We start from the raw sequence: 16391 nt of genomic DNA on the forward strand, positions 1-16391 counted from the left end.
TTAATTGTAACTAAACGCGTTTAAAATTGGCTCTAAGAGATGTGCTCCAGGCTACCGGATGCAGGAAAAGTAATTATAACGTATGTAGGTACAAAGTTTTATGTAATCGCTCCAAGGTAATTGACATAACGAAGAGCACTTCGTTTATTTTTAAAACGCAGCTTATTATAAGGCTCGGGCTCTTTTTCTTAATTGTTAGTAATCCTTCAACTTCACAATCAGTCTGGGAATATGATATCTTCCTAGTCAAAATGGGAGTTACATTCTTCATTGAAAATGCCCGTTTCTCTTATCAAAGATCGAGAGTAAATGGTTAATTTGTTACTTAACATTAATTACCTTTGTAACGTAACCAAGCTATCGATTGGTTAGATCAATTAACAGTAGATAGTCAATACATGTGTTGAGAGACTAACAAACAATCTCAGCAGTGAATTAATTTCACTTTCGATTATAATGAATGAAGAGGTCAGGTGGTCTAATATATTTTTTGCTCGAGGCCCACATTACCTAATGATGCATGTGAAGTTTTGATTAATGTAATGACTCTATTGTGAATTATGTTCTGAATACGTCATTTGATTGTTCCTTTCTGTTGCAGGTAAGGCTGTTTTAAAAAAAAAGTGGACGTACCTACTGTGATGTATATGGTAAGGTAGATTTATCCGACTATATTCTTTATTCGTTATCATTTAGATGGCATTTTTATATTAACAAGCAGTTGCAGTTTCTATTAAAAAAACATTGATTTTTAATATTCGTATAAAAGCTTCGTACCGCGGGTCAATTAATATCATTCAAAATTGACACTTGTCGTAATACACATACCTATTACTTTCACCTGCTATAATTTTCCAGCTTATAAAAGACGCTAAGGGCTACACTAATGATCGTTTTTGACAGATCCGTGTTTCTGAAAGTTAAATGCATAGCAAGATACGTCTCACGTGAAAGTAAATGGGAATAAGCATATGTATAGTAAATTTTGATTTAATTTATTTTTATTGATCGTTCGAGATGTTCAAATTAAAATAAGAAGAGAGCTGCCATGTTAAACCATCGCTTACGATTACATAACTTTGTTCATCGTGTGTAATATTTTTTCAAATTGTTTAATTACAATGAAATTATTACATGGTCAGGTAAAATTAACGAGGTAAATATTACATCGCCTTTATAAGCCAAAGTAATATGTTGAATTTGGCACGGAACATAATTTAAAAAATAGCTCCTACCATTTATAAGCTACTCCTATCCTTGTAATTAAAACTTTATCACCGAACATAATCGCATTTAATTAAAACGCAAGAAGCTTAATGCCGCAATTTGTTTGAACAAAAGAACAACCATTCAGAATCCGTTCATACTTCAAATATTAGGCGAAGTCTTTAGTCTTTTCGCTGTACGAGAGCCTTTCAAAGCAGAGGCTTGACAATGTTAATGTAACGGACATTCGGTAAACATTTATTCGAGCTGTTTGTCACAAGTGCTTTATGGTGCTCCAAATACATGGGTAATGGTACTGTTCACAATTTGCCGAGAGTGAAAATGTTTTCTAACTCCGGCCGTTCAATTAACATAGTTGAGTGTACTTTCTAGCTATTGAAATTGATATATAATAGCTGGCTGCAGCCTTGAAGTTTTAATACAATTATTAGACAACGGTGAGGGTTATCAGTTTTATGTTGATTTTATAATAAATTGCCGTGCTAGCCTTTTTAACATTGTCATAAAATATAAACTTCAATAAACTGTGCGTAAGTAGATTAGCTTTTTTTTTAAATACAGGAATTATTTTTTTGCTTTAATATTTAAAATATTAAAGGCAGTCATTTCATTTGTTTTTTGCTCTCACTTTTCAAAGCGTAGGACCATCACAGGATTTAGCTTACTTTATTCTAATTAATGGCTAAAAGAAACCCATGTCCAAAACGAATTCATTATTAAATCACTGGAGATCGCACTTTACAAATTATGTAACATTAAACACACGCCAGCATTATCTAATAAAGCTGTCATAGCATCGATATTTGTATTGAGTTGTAAACTTCCAAACATTGCGGTCGTATCAATGTGGAGCCCATTCGGCTTTAATTACCTGTCATTCATGGCTAGGCAATTACAAAGAGTATTCAAGCATGGCTCGTAGGTAATTATTAAAAACCGCTCAATCACGGACAATTTTACTGAAGCGGGCTGAGTCCCGCTCAATCTGTATCACTGACTCATCATAAAATGTTTTAGTCCTGTCCTTCTAGTTGTTATTTAATTGGATTAGTTTTGCTTCGTTAACTACAAGGAGTCACGATTTCGATGTAATGGTAATTGACTTTTCATTATGTCTAGACTATTTGTAGGCATAGAGTAAGGCTTGTATTGACATGTTGACATGACGATGTCTTCGAGCGAAAGAAATCGTTGGAACATGGCTTTATTTTATCAAAAATCTACTGAACTACTAACTGACTTAAAGTACGTGATTTTGGCTTAAATTAATAAAAACGTCAAAAATAAACAAATTTGTCCGACGCACGTTGCAATTAATTGTTTATCTTTAACTTTAATCTAGCTGAATTTTAATAAAATCATAATCATTTCTTAAACTGTCTTCAGCAATTTGTCTACAGTGCGTAATAACATTATGTAAGACGTAGAGACATGATCGCAGGAGCGATCGTGAAGATATCTTAATAGCAAAAACATGTTTATTCTTTTTTCACCGCTCTCTAGTGAATCTCTCGGTTCTCGTATGGGAATTTTATGTCAGATACGATTTCTTTTAAAATTATTGTACCTTTTTGGTTCATATTTAAGTTGAAAGGTCCTGAATATTTTATATTTACTTTATGTTTTTTGTAGTTTAATATTAAAGACTAAGACGCATGTCATCAAATTATTATAAGAATAATAATTCGGGTTTTGAAACCGTTGTGAAATCTTAATTATCTCTTTTCTCACTACTTTATTTGTTTGTGTCGTACGTATATTAACTTGTTAGTGAAAGAAACGGAACACAGGTTACATTCATATATGTCGTTTTTGTATAATAAGTGACAGTAATAATGTTCATTGGCTAAATAAATAATAGCTAAATGAAATCTTTTTACCTTTTAAACTACTCAAGCGCTGACCTTATAACTGTTTCGTCTAATTCCGTGGTAAACAAAAAGAACTTAAATTCTTTCGGTAAGACAGCAAACACCATAGATTATTTAGTTCATCGAGAATTACGCAGATGAATTGATTCTGTACACTTTCTACAATTAATTTGTTTGTTTCGCTTTCTTGAAACATATTTGTTTAATGTATCTTGATTTTTTATTGCAAAAAACTTCATATACAATTGGTATTTATGAACTAAGTTTAATATACTTGCGGCTTGGTGTTGCGGTTCCGCTCAGTTTGACCCGGTGATAAAAATAAATACATAGCCAATAAATAAAATATAGCCATTTATTAAAAAAAATGAATCAAAAATAAAATTGCTTATAATAGATAATATCTTGCTGTTATTTAAAATGTAAGTTATTAGGCCAATAATTTGGGAGTTTAAATTCGCTATAAATGTTTAAAATAATACAAAAATGTTACTACTGATCTTAACAAGAAGAATGCATTTAAGCTTTTTGCTCCACAATACACATGTCTTTATCCGATGGAATCATAATACTTTTTTTACCTTATATAGGAAGAATGCTTTCTTATAATCTGGCTTATATACGAGTGACCGTTATATAAAAACTGAACTTGTTTGCAGTACAGCGATGATATATATGCGCATTATTTAACCGTTTCCGCACTGACTTGTGCCGCTACAAATCTATCTTAGATTATGTATTTGCTTGAAAAAATATGTGTCAACGAGTTTCATACAAACCTGTTAGTGTCATCCTCAGTACCGTAAGGTATATTTATGGAGTGCATCAATTCAAAAGGTTTTTCATACGCCCTTAGTGGGAGTTAACTAACACTAGGAATGTGAGATTTCTTGCATTCTAGAACAGTTAAGTTACATAATAAATGAGCTCTGTTAAGAGACGCTTGAAATATCTAGAATTTTAATAGCAGATAAGTGTATGTGTCTTAGATAACACACTTGTATAAATATGAGAAAAGTTGTATTCAATTTGCGACCAAAATACGATCAAGTTAGGACAGTAAAATAAAGACAAGAAAATAATAATCTACTTTCGAAGTAATGGTAGAGGAAAATTATCCATATTTTAATCGCAAATATATTTATAGATTCCGTCCATTGAACTCTATTTCACTACTTTTATTACATTTTACAATTATAAAACTCGATTACGAATGTACGTAAAAAGCGAATAAATGACGGACTGATCGTGACATACAAATTACATGACATTAACCGAGCATAAAATGAAATAGTTTGGAAAATCCAAAAGTGCACGCCTCATAATTTTTTTTAAATAATTATTTATTAATTATTATTTTTGTTTATTATTTTTGTTTATTTAACAATTAAACCACATCGAATCAGACCCTGAAAAATGAAAGGGTTCTATTCCTGAGCATACTCAAGCGTAAGAGAAAAAAAAAGACTCGATTAGTAAAGTATTTCAGTCGCTATCGTGTTAACAAGAAAATCCTCCGCACATACAGACACACGGACGTCCAAGACAGAACTTTTTTAAACTGTTTTTTAACTAGTTTAAATAACAAAAATGACATCAAAAATATCATGAATGTTAAAAATAGTGTTTTTTCTGCATATGTATGTGTATGTATTATCTTACAAGTGCAATGTATGATACATAAAGACATTTTAAGTTTGAAAAATCAGATGTTTTGCGCGAAGTGACAGTAGTACCCACCTCAACGCTTCGCTTATGAGGCGTGCAATAAAAGTTTTCTCATCGTACATCTGCAGATTGAAATCCATACTAATATTATAAATGCGAAAGTAACTCTGTCTGTCTGTCTGTCTGTTACTCAATCACGCCTAAACTACTGAACCAATTTGCATGAAATTTGGTATGGAGATATTTTGATACCCGAGAAAGGACATAGGCTACCTTTTATTGCGAAATATGTACCACGGGCGAAGCCGGGGCGGACCACTAGTCATAAATAAATCTTGTTCTGCAGAATAATTTAATTGACACATATAGCGTAATAGTAATTTTATAACAGTTTATTATTACGCAGTATTTTCATTAAACCTGAGTGTTATAGAGAAATTATGGTGTGAACGTTAAAATTGCTTAATACAAAGTTATAAATGACAAATACGAAAATAACATCGCCATTACAAAATAATAAATGACTAAAGAATTGCTGCATCGTTATCCCTTTATTAACTTCATCATAGCGTAATGACTGTCCCATCTAAATTATTACATATTCTGTTACTCTTAACAACTTCTCGTTAAAGTCTAATAATATCCAATCCTTATTTTATATCTTAGGTTTTTACCTACTTCACCTTTGAATTATTCTCTTACAACCGTCTTAAATTTTAAGTCAAGTCATTTATAATAAGTAGTAGACCTAATGTGTTAAAAAGGCTCATATACCAAATCACTATACAGTACTACACTTAGTACTACATATATGTATATCAATAGGCCACGTGGCAACGAATGATATTATGCAATAATGCAATAACAGATGGCCTTGAACGAATAATTGAGAAGTCAAAGTCGGTCGTCGCACGCGGCGGATGCACAAATTGCGTGGAGCACGAAACCCGTCCGTCATTACTAGTTGCTAGCTTACATCCACATTACTATCGGTAACGTTTAATTAATATACGTTGTTATAGATGTCGTAGCGGCTTCTTGAATTTCTCCTTTTTTAGGTTGACTAATTGTCTGTTTGTAAATTATTCATTATTGTTTTATCTTATCCTGTGATGAAATCTTTATGATCTAGTAATTGTTATTGATTGAGGCATAAGCAAAGCAAACAATAAGAACGTCCATTTGAAATAACGCTCCTACTTTTCAAAAGATTTTGGGCATCTACATACATTCTATAAACTCACAAAATTTACATGGCTTATAAAGCGGTGCCTACCTGTAATTTAGATACGTAAATACTTATGTTTATTTTAAGTTAATTTTGAATTGTTTGAACAAAAAATTATGTATCTAGTTGGTAAGCCTTTTTTAAATAAATAAATAAATAGTGTTACTGTAGAAAAGCATGTAATAAAAGCACTCAAATTTAGCAGACCTTCCTTCAATGTACACATATACAGTAGAACTCCAATTATCCGAATTAATGGGGACCGGGACCCATTCGGATAATCAAATATTCGGATAATCGGATTTTTTTTTAAATTTGCAATTGGATAGAATAAAAGCTACGTTTTGATATTGCACTATATTTTTATTGAATTAAATGAAAGAAACATGAAATTTTCACATGTTTTAAATATATAAATAAAATGTACGGTCTACTTATGTACAAGATTAGAAATAAAAATCATTGTTTTTTAAACATCTCAAGTCAGTGTAAGCACAACAAGTCAAGTCAAGACTTGACGCGCAAACACTGGCTTCGCGGGGGGAAGAATAATAGCGCACTTTGACTTTTTATGAACAATTTTTGTGATTCGGATAATCGGCGATTCGGATAGTCGGAGTTCGGATAATTGGAGTTCTACTGTATTATCAAGTTGTCAATAGATCCTCCATATAATCTTAATCCTAGAATCATCACTTAATACCAGACTTGAGCATCCGTACAGCCTTAATTAATTCATAAATGCATATATCAATACGACCGTTTCTTTAATGATACAGCTAATGTAAATCAGGTTATGATAGCACATTTTGTCCTGATCTATAGACATACATATACTGTCCCAGAATTCCTCACGTAGCGTATAACCGTAACTTTGGCTGGATGTCGCGAAATTGCCATGTACACGATGTAATTGGCAAGATAATGTTTATAAAAATTATTCTCTAACGTTATTAGATGCGGAATTTTATCGGGCCATTCCAATGTCAGTGGGTAATTAGAACTTGGTGCAGTTAAATTGACGTGAAGTTTGCTGAAATGGTAGTTAAGATTTAACTAGAGTAGATACAGTTTGATAGATTACAGTAATTTGAATGTTATCGGATAGTACATGTATACAAAGTGTATTAAATTAAAAACAGATAAGACTGCTTTACAATGAGCACCTTTTTTATGAGTGAAACTTAAATATATTCACAAACAGCAAATAAAAATATTAAGTTAATAATATTTATGGTTACGCGAAATATTGACCAAATGCTACTCTTTAAAATGAGAAAGTTTTAATGCATTTAAAGTGTAAAATAATACCATTTCGAATCGTTAGTTATGCAAACATTATTCAATTCATTTAAAAACCATAAACGAAAGCTGAGAACTTATAATTGATTTGGACAATGTCACAAAAATTAATTGTTTTGTTACGCACGTCTTTACAGTAGCTAATATATCTGTAATAATTTTGTTTTCTTTTTTATCAATATTTAATTCACAACACAAAATTGATTTAACTCAACACAACGGTATATGTGCATATCAGGTTAAAATTTCAAAATGACAAAACCATCTTTAATTAATTGAAATATTACGGGGCTTGAAAGTTTAATTTTTATACGAATTTTGTAAAGTAAAATAAAGATCTACTTTTCTTATAAATCTTATCCACGAACCGCGGAGCCTTAACCACCATTTAAACTCAAATAACTGACAACTATTGTAACCAGACATTCTCAAAGTTACACTTGTAGTATTTTATCGAACATTTAACAAAACACTTTACACTCGGTCGCGGCTCACAACCTAGTTATTTGCTTTCGTACCTAAAGTACTAAAGTACGCCCTTTCTCTTGCAAACTGTAATATAAACACGGCTATCGACTTTCTATCCGTAATGCGTACTGATTAATTAGTTACGATTAGTATTTTTAAATCTATTATCTTTGCGATTCGTACCATTTCGATCAATTATCATTTTAAAGAACTATTGTAACTTTATTCTAGTTTATAAGCTGTTTAAAGTATCTATTATCTACAATCATGTTGTGGTTACATTTAGTTGGTAATTACTGTGATATTATATCCTATGTAGATTAAGAATCTCGTATACTACTTGATTTTTTCATACTTTAAAGTCAAATTTCACTCGCAACTTTGGTTTTCAAAATTCTTAAATGATACCGTAAGAATGTTGGTGAAATCGGATCTTTAGCCTTTTTGGTGAAAATTTTAAATATCTGATATGACGTAAGGATACTTGTTTTAAATTTTATTTTAATTTGATATTTATTTTACTTTTTAGTAAATAATCTAGTAGAAGCGCTTCGCTGCCAACTCTTTTCATAGACATTGTCGTTTACAGTCCAACATTTAACGCCAAATAAACATAACCAAACCATTACACACAAATCGCTAAAGCCATATCGTACTTATTCTTTACTATTAATGTTTTAATATTTGCTTTTGCAGTTAACATTCTCAGTCGGACATTATCCGATGATGTAGATTTGCGCATAAAATTTTACGATCCGAACGAAATGAAACTGTTTGAACTGAAGCCTTTCTCGCGTTAACAATGCAAAGAACTAACGATGGTATATTTAAAACGTATTAGTGACGTTGCGTTTTGAATGATCGGCATTTAGAAAAGCTTAATATGATCGTGTGTTTCATGCGGGTGAAAGTGAAAAGAATATTGTTCCCAAGTAAAATTTTTCTGTCCTAAGTTGGAGTTCCGTAAAGCGGCTTGGCGTTAATGAGATGAAAGTTGGGGCTTGGACGCTTGGCTTGGCTTGCGTTTCTTTGCTTTTTGACCTTTTGTTCGCTACTGGTGCTCTTTCGTTTTCAGTTAAGTAGGGTTATATAAATTAATGACATCTCAAATTATTATTACTTGGACTTTGGTTTTTCAATTTCGTGTCTATTTGTGATAGTTTCCTTTTAAGTTTTAATTCTAAAAGTTGACGACAAATATTCAGGATAAATTTAGAAAAATCATATTTAATAATAGCTCTTTTTGTTATTCTCGAGATTTCTAATGATAATTTTATAAGTCTAGATTGAAAAAAACTTTTGCAAACTTATCACAATTTAAAATAATAGTACTACAATTTAAAAAATTAAACCCAAGCTAACCGTTAAGCTCCTAACTAGACCGCGGTAGTCGAGTAAACTAAACAAAGTTCAAGAGCAAATGTTTGAAATCATAAACTAACACCGCAAATGTCATAATTCAGTGACATCTACGGACAAGAGAAAACTAAACTTATTCAAGAAAATTCAGTCATCGTTATATTGTAGAATAATCTGTATTATTTTAATTCAGGATCATATTATGTTATGCTTATCAGGATGTACATATCAAATTCACATAATTTCTTATTAATCTCAAATTATCTTCATTAAATAGCATGCTTAATTGATGATACCAATTTGTGTATAAAATAGAAATAAAAAAAAAACTTACTTTTTCATTATCAGGGTAATAAAATAAAGATACACATTATTCACACACCTAAATCCATTGTTTTTCGCTCGAGTAACTACTGCACTAATTTCAGTTATAACTATCATCATCACGGGCTATAAAAGTAAAAATAAAAGACATTTACATATGAGAGAAATTAAAAGCGTAATTAAATAAAGCTTTTATTAATTTCGTCATAACAGTGAAAGTGCTTGTTTAAAAGTATTCATCTATCATTTTTCTTGCACGGAAAATTAATATTTCTCGTGAGGCTCCACGCTTTTTGTCCAGCGCTTGCAAATGTGCTTCAGTTAATGATTGAATGTGGATAAATTTTACCGATAATTACTCCGCTTTTTATAGCACTTAACTAATGGAGTCCATTCTCACTGAAGCATCGAGTTTTTGTTTCAATCACGGAAATTGTATGTGTGTAAAACTTGCCAATAATGAATATTTATTGAGTATAGTGAGATTTTTAACTTCCTGACAATAGCAGCTTCTGTTTAACGAGAGCCATGTGAAAATGCAAATCAGTTTGTATTGAACCGTTCTAAATATGCTAAAAGTTTACAAAGTATACGCATTTCTATTTAATACTGGCGTGGCATTCATTTTAAACATTATACCAATAATTGATAGTTATACATAGATATATAACTTGTAGAATATAGAATTCAACGCATTAATAATTTATATGAGTACTGTCCACTTGAAAATACTCGCTAATTTATTTCAGTAATTACATTTGACCTTTTATATACAGATCACTTATGCAAGCCACAATGCTTTATAAAAAACTGAAAATTAAACAACTAGCAGCGGCGGAATGCATCGAGTAATTAGCTAAGTGTTATTGTAGTCAAATCATCGCGATAAAATGAAGTAATTAATACGATACACCTTTCCTTCGACATATTATCTTGAAACGTAGAAAAGGGAATAACTTCTATTTCATACTTTACTTTTAAATGACATAATTTATCTTTCTTTTTTCAAAGTGAAATGGAGTTTTTAAGAATTGTCTAGAAATCGATTTAGTACTCACCTCTTTTTTCGTCTGATCGTTGATCTTCACATGCGTCTGTTGCGGTTTGTCTCGCAGTGGTAGATATCCCTCGCGGCTGTCCGCTGGTTCCGTCGTGCTCTCCGTCAACGTCGTAGATTCCATAGATATTGTGGAAGGTCCGTCTGTGGAATGCTGGTCTGTGCTGAGAGTCGGAACTACCGTTTCTTTCATAACCTCATTGGTAGTCCCGGCCGTCTCAACAGCAATCGTTTCTGTGCTATCGCTATTCGTGTTCAACGTCGATGCTGTATCCTGAACTGTTGGCGTTTCTGTCGTTCGCACTGGCCGGATAGAGTAATGTTTGGTCGGCCGAACGGTAGCCGGCGCTTTGGTGGTTGTAGACTCGGTTTTGATGGTTTGCGTTATTTTAGTTTCAACAGTTGGGACAGTCTCCGTTGGGGTGGTTCTGTGCGATGTCTTTTTTGTCTTCGGCGGAATGGTTGCGGTAGGACGAGGGGCTGGGAGGGTGGTTTTTATTCTGTTATGCGATTTTCTAGCCATAGTTGTGGGACGTTCGTTCATTGTGGTCATGGTGGCCGCGTCATCCATGGTAGTTTGTACGGTCGGGGGCTGTCTATCGGCGGGTGGGTCTAAATTAGATTGTTTAGGGGTTCGGGACGGTGGGAAGAAGTAGTCCATGATCGATGGAGATTTGTTTCGGTTGTTCGGGATCCATGACCAAGGGTTGAAGTCGATGAGCCGCGGCCTGGGCGGTTCGACGGCCGATGCGAGAGCGGCGAGCGCAATGAGTACGTACAGTGGGCGAGTCATGTCGCGGCGTGCGTGCGGCCGCGGTGACGATCGGAGCGGGACTGCGCCTGCGCACGGCAAGCGAACGCACCACCGTTCACCCGGCTCATTTCATGGGGTCGCGTTGCAAATGCACGCGGGCATTGCATACGCGTGAAAGTTAATGCAATCCTTTCGGTAATAGGATAGTGGACGTCACATGTGAAATAAAGTCAGCGTGATTATAGTTGAATGTGATTTCTTCAACAAAAACTAAGAAGCTATTTAAACTTGTTTCTTTGGTAATGCATTTATAACATTCCAATTTTAATTTGTTTATATTTCAATAATCAGCATTTTCCTAACACTTATTTTTGATAATGCTAAGAATGAGAACATGGGCACGTTGAATCACATATATTACATTCTAATGCATTTCATGAGAGATGATGACTTTACCGCTATCCAATCATAGGCGTTTAATTTTCCAAACGCCCGAGCTGAACCACGTCTGCCACCTAAAATTGATAAAAATCCAACGGAGTCACCGCAAACCGTGTAATGTTCACAGATCACTTCTGCACGCTCTATTTAAACTCTTTATTTATATTTACATTTTTTTAACTCCCACGATGCATTATCGTGTCCCAGATTTTGTGGATGTAACGTTTAAGATGCTTAATGAATTAAATGAATTTAAGCATTTGTGTGCACTAGAAAAATAAATAGCATAACGTATTGAACCTTCTTTATTTTTCAACTCAGTATTGAAAATCTATACGTTTTATTTATGAATTTATCATCAGTTTTTCAAGCAGGTATTAACGTGTAGAACGCGTCAATTATATGCTATTCTCTACGCTAGTTTAAATCTGAAACGGAAGAAAAAGTTAAGTAGGTAGGCAGATAATGATCCACAAGCATTCACTACTGGTGTGTCGCATTGTTTCGGATCCGATAAGAGAGTTATCTGGTGAGAAAATGTGAACTTCGTATGACGAGTTAATACAGAGGGATATTGCTGTGAAAGTCGAACTGTTTGTGCTAGGGATTCTGTATGCACATCGGAGTAGGATGAAGTATCTTATGGACGGATGTTTGTTATTGAAACTGAAAATATTTTGCTTATAATTTTGTAATTATTTGGATAAGATGCATAAAGGTAACGTAAAATTATATATTTCAACCGAATCAGCTGAGAGCAGTTTAAGGGTCAAGCTTTAATCTTCCATCAAATTAGTCGTATGATTATGATTGATGAATACAACACGAATACAAAATACAAGATAATACGAATTTAACTTGGCCCAAAGGAAGCTATGGTATATTTTATGGCATCTTATTTAATATTAATGATTTAATCAGACACGAAACGAATCATGTATTACTTGTTAACATAAGAAAATGGGCACTTGTAACACTCCAAATCAATCAAACTTATACTTTATAATGGAAAACATTTTCGGAAGTCAATTTAAACAGTGGGAGGGCATACAAAACACTAAAGAACAACCTTCTTTTCGGAAGTCGGTTAGAACAACAGCAGTAAGTTGTTCCCACACCCACCCACATACGATGCATTGACATTGACATACAAACTGTACTAAGATGTCACTAGTACGATATAGATACATACAAACATTCCATTTTATTATTCCCAGCTTTGTAAACATATTTTTTTATTATTGTGTCGTACGCGATAACATACATGTTAAAAAAAAAATTAAAACATTCCAAAATCCAGAATGGATGAACCGATTTCGTTAATTTTGCTTTTATAAAAAGCCTTGAAGTACGAAGATGGTTCTTATGGAGGGAAAACTTAAACCGGGCCGAACCCATAGTTTTCAATAAAAACAAGTAACTAAATCATGTATATTTACTCAGTTAAAAAATAACTTTATCCGTTCGATATTGATTACATTTTAACAATCACATTAGATCTTTACAAATGCTATTCTACCAAAAAAATGGGATGATTGCTAATTTGCTATTAAAGTACTGTATTATATACGTACAGCAAATTAGTATTAGACGTCGAATTCACACAATTGCCGTCGAGTGGCAAACATAAAAGAATCCCATTATCTTCTCTATATATCGTATTATAATCACAGTTTCTCTTAGGTAATTGAATGATCGTTAAAAGCAAAAGTGGCTTCGTGACAAAAAGGCCAAAGAATTGGACAACTGTGACTTGTGAGAGGTTCGAGTTAGGACAAAAGTAATGATTTAAAAGACAATCAGTTAGAAATTTAGGTCCACTTTAAGCATTATGTGAATTTTACTCAACTGTCAATTGCTTATGTATTTTTGTGTTAGTGGGTGAAAATAGTTTCCGAGAATCAGACTTTTAGTATAAAAGATCATATACATTGTAGGATGGTTAGCTAAAGTCATAGAACTAATCACGACTCCTTGCATTGAATAAACATAGGCACGATTTTAAAACCAATGCATAATAAGAGAGTATTGTTTGCAAATTCTCTTGAATATTTCCCACCGATCTATGAGCGCTTTTTACTGAACACTATTATCAACAAATAATATTATCCAATGTTAATGGCCGAATGTTGAACTTTATTCAATTGAATCGCATTTTTCAATTAGCGTTTTTATTCGCACATACATCTGCACCGGTGTGTATAATGTATATATCTCAATAGGATGTTTGTTTTTTTGTAACTGTATCGGAAATTTTTGAACCATTATATTATCTTCAGTTACTATACAATAGAAACGAAACACATAATATACTCAGATCAATTATAAAATTTTGCACTCAGGCCAACCGCAAATTTTTGAATAACCAATAGGTAGCATGCATATTTTCTTCCTAACGTAACCTTTTTCTTGTATTACATCAAATTCGTTTAATATTTCTTTTGATTATTGTACAATAAATTGTTTAATATAATATCTATTTATCAGCAATGTGGTTTCAACTGTGACACGTATTTGAACCGACGCTTTCAGGTCTCAGCAGATTTTATTGTACGTATTTATTTGTATAGCGTGGCCGATTCTCATAGCGAAGCTCAAGGAATAACTGAACTTAATAACAGGCTCTACAGTACCGGGATAATCGTGCGAATGCTGCAAACACTTTTACACATCATTTCGTTCCTCTGTCCTTATGGTCTGAGTCCCTTGACCCTCTCCTGTGCCGTCATTATCAAGTGATTGCTGATCAAATCGCATTATGAGTTTTCAATGTGCAATAAGGTCGGGGAAATCTATTTCTGAATTAATGATGAGTAGGAATTGAGGGTTCGATGACCATGAGAAATTGAATTACAAAATGAATATACACAATTAAGATGTAAAAATATGAATTGCCCGGTAGTTAGCAAATAGTAGTGATAGTTAAGTATTTTGTTTATCATAACAACTAACAAAAATATTTAAAAACTTATACATCTGTGAAAGCTCATTCACACATCTAGCTTTCAAATTATGTAATTTGTTTTTATTGTTATTAACTCTTATACTTAAATGAATATTAATATAAAAAGCAATACACAAACTATCACTTTGAAACTTCACTGTGCAAATGAATCATAAAATCAAATCCCGTAGTTGCAATATTGTATTAATGAGCTTACTCGCGATAAGCTGATTACCCAATTAACCCCACTCTATTTCGGGACACAATGTGGCAGGATATAAGGACAAACTTAGATTGTTTCCTCTATGGCTTTAGTTTAGTTTATTTTATGCTTCTTATTTGTGAAGAGTAAAGTTAGGCAAATCATTTAATTTTCTATATGTTGCGTGGTACGTTCGAGCTTTTAGCAATTAATATTACAAAGTAAATTTGAATGTGTGATGGATTCCTGTGTTTTCGTTTTTTGTTGTTCTATTATTGATATGCAAGATTAATCTCATTCAAAAAGTATTAAAATACGTATTAAAATAAGCATAGACTAATTACTGATACTTGAACTCGGAATTCAAGTGTATTAAAATCGGTCGAGATTTTGTGAGTTAAATTGTAGTAAACAAACAAACAGACAAGCGCAGATTTTATGACGATAAGTTGCATAGTTTCCGTGTGACTGACATCCAACATCATGTCACGAGATTGATGTAAGAGAATATACAGAAGATGTTTAATTCACACTCAATTTGTCAGCCAACTATGATGTAATGCTATATTTCCCGTAATTTAATTAACATTCCTGTTTGCCCAGTACTAAGAAGGTGGTAAAAAGTAGTTTTTCAATATTATAACACGGTAGCGTTGCTTCTACGGCAAAATTGATTCCCGGGTGGTCCCAATTAAGGATTCAATCAGTGGATCAGCAAATAGACGGAGAAAACAATCTCCATAGCCTGCCGTTTAATGGAATACTTTTTTATTTCATTCCCGTAATCACTTTATATTTCAAAGCTTCAAGGATTGCATTACCTACGTGTTTATTGCGTTGTCTAGCCTCCGTTCTTATGGATTCCTCGAAGTGCATTTAATTTACTCAAAACGTTGAGGTTATATGACTGTAAATGTGTTTTTTTATATACGTGGGAACATTGTGAACAGCTTCGACCGGTGACAATGCTGCGGATGCGTTACCTCTACAAAGAGAAATGATAAGATTTTTTTGTCCAAATTATTACGGATGACATTATGCGAGAAGGCTTGTCCGTGGAAGCGACAGTTCTATCCGGTAGTTGCAGTTATAACTTATAACCATTTACATAAATGTGTTGAAATTTTTGTTCTTACTGAACTGATAATAAATATAGTGAAACATTCGAATTAGTAAAGTAAATTAAAAACATTTTATAGTGCAATGCATAAAAAAATAACGTTGGTGCTTAGTTGCGATTGTATCTCGGACAAGAATTCTGGACTACTCGCTCTTATTTAGCAAGAAATTTCGCCCTCTTTAGTAAAACATTTCATATTTAAAATGCACGAAAACAAATCTCCACGTGAGCAAGCACTATGGAACTGAATTTGAATAATCAAAGAGAAATTGGGTTAAATATTAATCTCGGCTAACGAATCCCAGTTTTGAACCGCAATCCGCTCCACTCGTACAGTTCTCACCACAAACATATTGCTTACGGCGTATCCGTTTCGTAGAAACCATCAAACGTCTTGAAAATTAACCCGTTGATGTCTTTGTTTGG

General features: G+C 33.0%; 2 protein-coding genes across 2 annotated transcripts in view; one reads left to right on the forward strand and one right to left on the reverse strand.

The window, feature by feature from the left end:
• The window catches only part of dsx-c73A (doublesex cognate 73A), a 58054-nt gene extending 46668 nt beyond the window's left edge, over nucleotides 1-11386 (reverse strand). Inside the window, exon 1 of the mRNA XM_090112831.1 lies at nucleotides 10506-11386. Within this exon, the coding sequence (XP_089968957.1) occupies nucleotides 10506-11297 (792 nt within the window). The 5' untranslated portion in view covers nucleotides 11298-11386. The remainder of the gene's footprint in view (nucleotides 1-10505) is intronic.
• LOC149900213 (elongation factor-like GTPase 1) overlaps nucleotides 1-16391 on the forward strand; it is a 109544-nt gene that overhangs the window by 52146 nt on the left and 41007 nt on the right. The window lies entirely within an intron of this gene.

Source organism: Colias eurytheme, chromosome 19 (assembly GCF_061535395.1).
Source record: "Colias eurytheme isolate Ceu_HAF_F1 chromosome 19, ilColEury1 Martin Lab GWU primary, whole genome shotgun sequence".
NCBI classification, from domain to species: Eukaryota; Metazoa; Arthropoda; class Insecta; order Lepidoptera; family Pieridae; genus Colias; species Colias eurytheme.